The sequence below is a fragment of the Sinocyclocheilus rhinocerous genome, unplaced genomic scaffold, assembly GCF_001515625.1.
Source record: "Sinocyclocheilus rhinocerous isolate Xijiao unplaced genomic scaffold, SAMN03320098_v1.1 scaffold453, whole genome shotgun sequence".
Taxonomy (NCBI): Eukaryota; Metazoa; Chordata; class Actinopteri; order Cypriniformes; family Cyprinidae; genus Sinocyclocheilus; species Sinocyclocheilus rhinocerous.
Window position 1 is genome coordinate 1,166,720 of NW_015655565.1, and position 4,483 is coordinate 1,171,202.

Consider the following 4,483-nt stretch of genomic DNA (forward strand, 5'->3'; position numbering starts at 1 on the left):
TTTTGTGTCTTTACACATCAGTGTATCGTCACGAGCCACAGGGTTTATTTTGGTTTTGTTTGTGTATGTTTTTTTTTTACTCTCAAAGCCGTGATTCCCATTCACCTCCATTATAAGACTGACAGACTGCAACGGTTTGTGTTAAAAATCTTCGTTTGTGTTCTACTGAAGAAACAAAGTCACCTACATCTTGGATGCCCTGGGGGTAAGCAGATAAACATCAAATTTTCATTTTTGGGTGAACTATCCCTTTAAGATCCTGTTCTCAGAAATCTTTATTCTAAGAAATGCTATTGGAATATTTGTGGCATTTAGAATCAAAATCTTTCTTTGTTTTTGTTTTTGTTTTTTTGCATTTAGACATGCATAGATATAAATGATTATTCCACTGCAGTGAATATGACAAAGATAAAGAATTGCTAGTTAATGCAAGCTATGATTTATAGAAAACAGAATATTGACTTTATCATTAATGGGGTTTTTTTACATTTTGAGTGTTTTATGCTCGCCAAGGTTGCATTTATTTAAGCAATAATACAGTAAAATCAGTAATATTCTGAAATATTAATATTAAGATATTACGTTTTTATTCTATTTTCTATTATAATATATTATAAAACTGAATTTTCAGCATTCATTACTCCAGTCTTCATTGTCACATGATACTTCAGAAATCATTTTAATATGCTGATTAGCTGCTTAAACATTTATGATTATTGTCAGTGTTGAAAACAGCTTTACTGCTTAATATTTTTGTGGAAAGTGTGATAATTGTTTTTAGCATTAATTGGTGAATAGAAATATATAAAAATAACATTATTTGAAATATAAATCTTTTGTACCATTATAAATGTCCACCTTTTTTAATTTATTGATCTCTTTTTAATAAAATAAGAGCAACAGGAACTCTTGGTAATAGAGTATTGTGTAATATATTTTTGAAATGGTTGTACAGAGCTCATCTATTCATATATTAGTACTAAATCTTCCAGAAGCTGAAAGTGGAGGTCCTCCTCAGCCAGCAGCTGGATGCCATAATAAGTGAGGGTTTGCGCTTCCTGGAGAGCAGTCAGAATGAGGACAGGTGAGCTTTTATAACACTACACTCAATAAGTTCTTTCCTAGTACTCCGTAACCTTAGAATTTTCTTACTAACCTCCAGTGTGGGACTCTGCCATGGATAAGAAATCAAAGAATATGGTTTAATAATTGGTTTTGAACAGGATGTCTCCTGATGAGTAATTAAAACCGAGATTCTCCAACTGATTTTTTTTCCACGGGCTTCAGATGAGGCTATAACTCTTGGGAGTTATGTGGTGTGGAAGAGCTCCTTTGAGCTCAGCACTGGAACAAGCTGGCTCGCTCTCAGGAAATGAAACTGCATGTGCTACCGGCATGAATCATTGAAATCATTTTTCTTTTCAGCATATAAGTGCTGCTTCAGGTGGAACTCCTGCATGGTTACTTTGAAGATGTTTCTTGGGTCTGTTTTTTTCCATTGCGGGAACAAATGTCATGTAGAGAGCCACATAAATGTGGTTGGTTTATTTTTCAGATGACTGGCAAAGCCAATGGCCAGTGGAATTGCTGTTAGTTTTATGGTATTATTAACATCTCTATTATGTGTTGCTCATCAGTTGTGACATCTATGGTCTTTTAAAAAAAAAAATGTAAAAAAAATCTGTTAAAACCACGATTTAAAGGGATAGTTTACCCAAAAATAAAAAATTCTGTGATCCTTTACTCACCAACATGTTGTTACAAACCCATAACTTTTATTCAGTTTTGAAACAAAAATAAAAGTATTTATATTGAAATCTGAGAGATTATGGACATTGAAAGTCCATTCACACAGAACTTTCATGGTTCAAAAAGTCTATAAAGGGATTGTAAAAATAATCCATATGAATCGAACAGTGTAATCCAAGTCTTCTAAAGAGACATGACCGCTTTATATGCTGATCGATACATTTGGATTACTTTTACAATGATTTTATGACCATTTTGAAATGCAAAAGTTTTGGGTGAATAGACATTCAATGGAGGAAAAGAAATCTCTCAGGTTTCATTAAAAAATATCTTCATTGGTTTCAAAGATGGAAAATCTCATGGGTTTGGAATGACTAAAGGGTAAATTATGCCAGAAGAATCATTTTTGAGTGAACTAAACACCTTTAACCTGAGTGAATGTTCTTCACTATGGTAACTTTTGTACAGTGGCCCAGTAGTGCATAACACAGCAAAATCTCCACAACACAACAGAAAAGACGCAACACAATGAAATTAGCTCAACACAACGGAAAAAAGATGCAACACAACGAAATAGGCACAACACAATGGAAATGGCACTGTGCACACAAACATTTGCTACTTTTTAACACTTGAGATCCTCTTTAATAAATTCAACACTTCTTCTTTTTAAGCGCCGTTACAGTTGCATGAACCGAGGGATTTAATGCAGGGTCCAATGATCAAACGAAATCCAAATTTTTATATCCAATATATTTTCACGAACCCTTGATGTTTCTATGGGACAATACATTATACATCACTCCATATCACGGTGCCATAGTGTTTACATTAAGTGTAAATAACCAGCCTTTTTGACATAGGCTATTTACACTAATTACGCTCACCAATGTCTGGTTGGGCCACACAAAATAAAAAATTACGCGGACCGGGTACCAGCTGTATAGTGGCGTAGCGAGTAAGGCACATAAAAGTAGCATTTTGACGCGATCGACCCGAGTTCAAGTCCACCTTTTGCCGGATTGCTCTTCTCCTTTTTCACATCACATATCAGATCAGAAAGGCATTTACTTTCAATGTAGAAAATATTCGAAAAGTGGAAATAATGTGCATAACGAGTGTTTAATAATGAAGTATATCGGGTTAGGGGTACACCTAGTATGAAGGGCTTTATTTGCACTCTACATTACTATTACATCCTGTTAATGTACAACAAAACTGAGGTGCAAACATCCGTCTATAGACTATAGCCTATAAATAATATCTAAAGACAATTTATTGCAAAGAAAATACATAGTGTAAATAGAATCTATTGCTAGTGTATCCATAAAATATTTTCTATTGTCAATTCGTGTAAACAGCATCTAAAATATTCTGCTTACATTGCAAATAGCCGCTGCCTTCTATAAAGGCGTAAAACAAGCATGCAAGCTTTATATAGTGGTAATGGACTAACGAAACCCTAATTTTGAACAATTTACTATACCAATACCACACCAATGTTTTTATGGACTCTTGAGCTTGCACATACTGTATTATTACTGTTGAATTCATTTCATAATGCTGTTTCTCGCTGCCACTTAAACAATGCTTTAAAACTAAAATTTGGTCTAACATTACTATTTTAAAGAGCTTTTACTAAACCAGGATTTTTAAATGACACTTTAAATTTACATAGCCATATAAATGACTTGGCTAATGGTTTAAAAAAAATTGGTACTACAGTAAAATGCCCAAAATTTGAATTTTGTTAGACCATTACCTCTGGTATAGAGTCCTTAGTTTTAACGCATCCTCTATAGTGGCCAAGAAAGGGAGCGGGAAGATTTTGTTGTGTTGTGGCTTGTTTCCATTGTGTTGCGGCAATTTTGTTGTGTTGTGCACTACTGGGCCACCATACTTTTGGCTCAATGTACCTTTAACAAAACGTGAAAATGTTGACAAACAAATTCAATTGTGAGCAGGAGTCATCTGATTCTGAGAGTCACCCAGCTAAAGGCACAATGGCAGGGGACACAGCAGAGGGTCCAGCAGCATGGCAGATGTTTGGAAGGGCTGATGGGACAGTGGCAACTCTATGAGGCCGGCTCAGGGAAACTTTCAAAGTTACTCAGACACATCGAAGAACTTCTGCCCCTAGCAGGACTTGCGCCGTGCAGCTTACAGCAAATCCAATGCTCTATAAAAGACTTTGAGGTAAGATGATTGAGTAAAGAGAATATAATGATCTTTTCAACTCTTTCAGATCCTAAAGTTGTACTGCAAAGTCTGATCCAACACCATCATTATCTTTCATATTTTCTATCTCACAGTGGACAGAGGAGCAACTACAGCTTCATGAAGAGCTCTACAGGCAGACTGTGGAGGCAGGGGGACACATCCTTCTACTAACAGATGCGCAGACGCAGACATGCCTGCAGACTGAACTGGATGCTCTCAAAGAGATGTGGGAGAGAAGCTGTGGCCTTGTGAGGAAAAGAAAGGCTCTTGCAGACACCATAACTCATGTATGTGACCCAATTCTCACATTTCCCAGACCATGTCTTAACTGGTTACCAGTGTTGGGGAAAGTTACTTTTAAAAGTAATGCATTACAATATTGCGTTACTCCCTAAAAAAGTAACTAATTACGTCAAAAATGGAACTACGTCGTTCGTGCATTTAAGGTTAAGGGTGTGGGATGCACATCGGTGATGTGGAGGGAGAATATACCTTTCGCTGGTCTCACTGTCAT

The 4,483-nt window shown here is 35.9% G+C and overlaps 1 protein-coding gene across 1 annotated transcript in view; it reads left to right on the forward strand.

Moving 5' to 3' along the window:
* LOC107718425 (nesprin-2-like) overlaps positions 1 to 4,483 on the forward strand; it is a 105,749-nt gene that overhangs the window by 80,968 nt on the left and 20,298 nt on the right. The window contains exons 73-75 of the mRNA XM_016525490.1: positions 993 to 1,084; positions 3,714 to 3,945; positions 4,062 to 4,256. Coding sequence (XP_016380976.1) covers positions 993 to 1,084; positions 3,714 to 3,945; positions 4,062 to 4,256 — 519 coding nt within the window. The remainder of the gene's footprint in view (positions 1 to 992; positions 1,085 to 3,713; positions 3,946 to 4,061; positions 4,257 to 4,483) is intronic.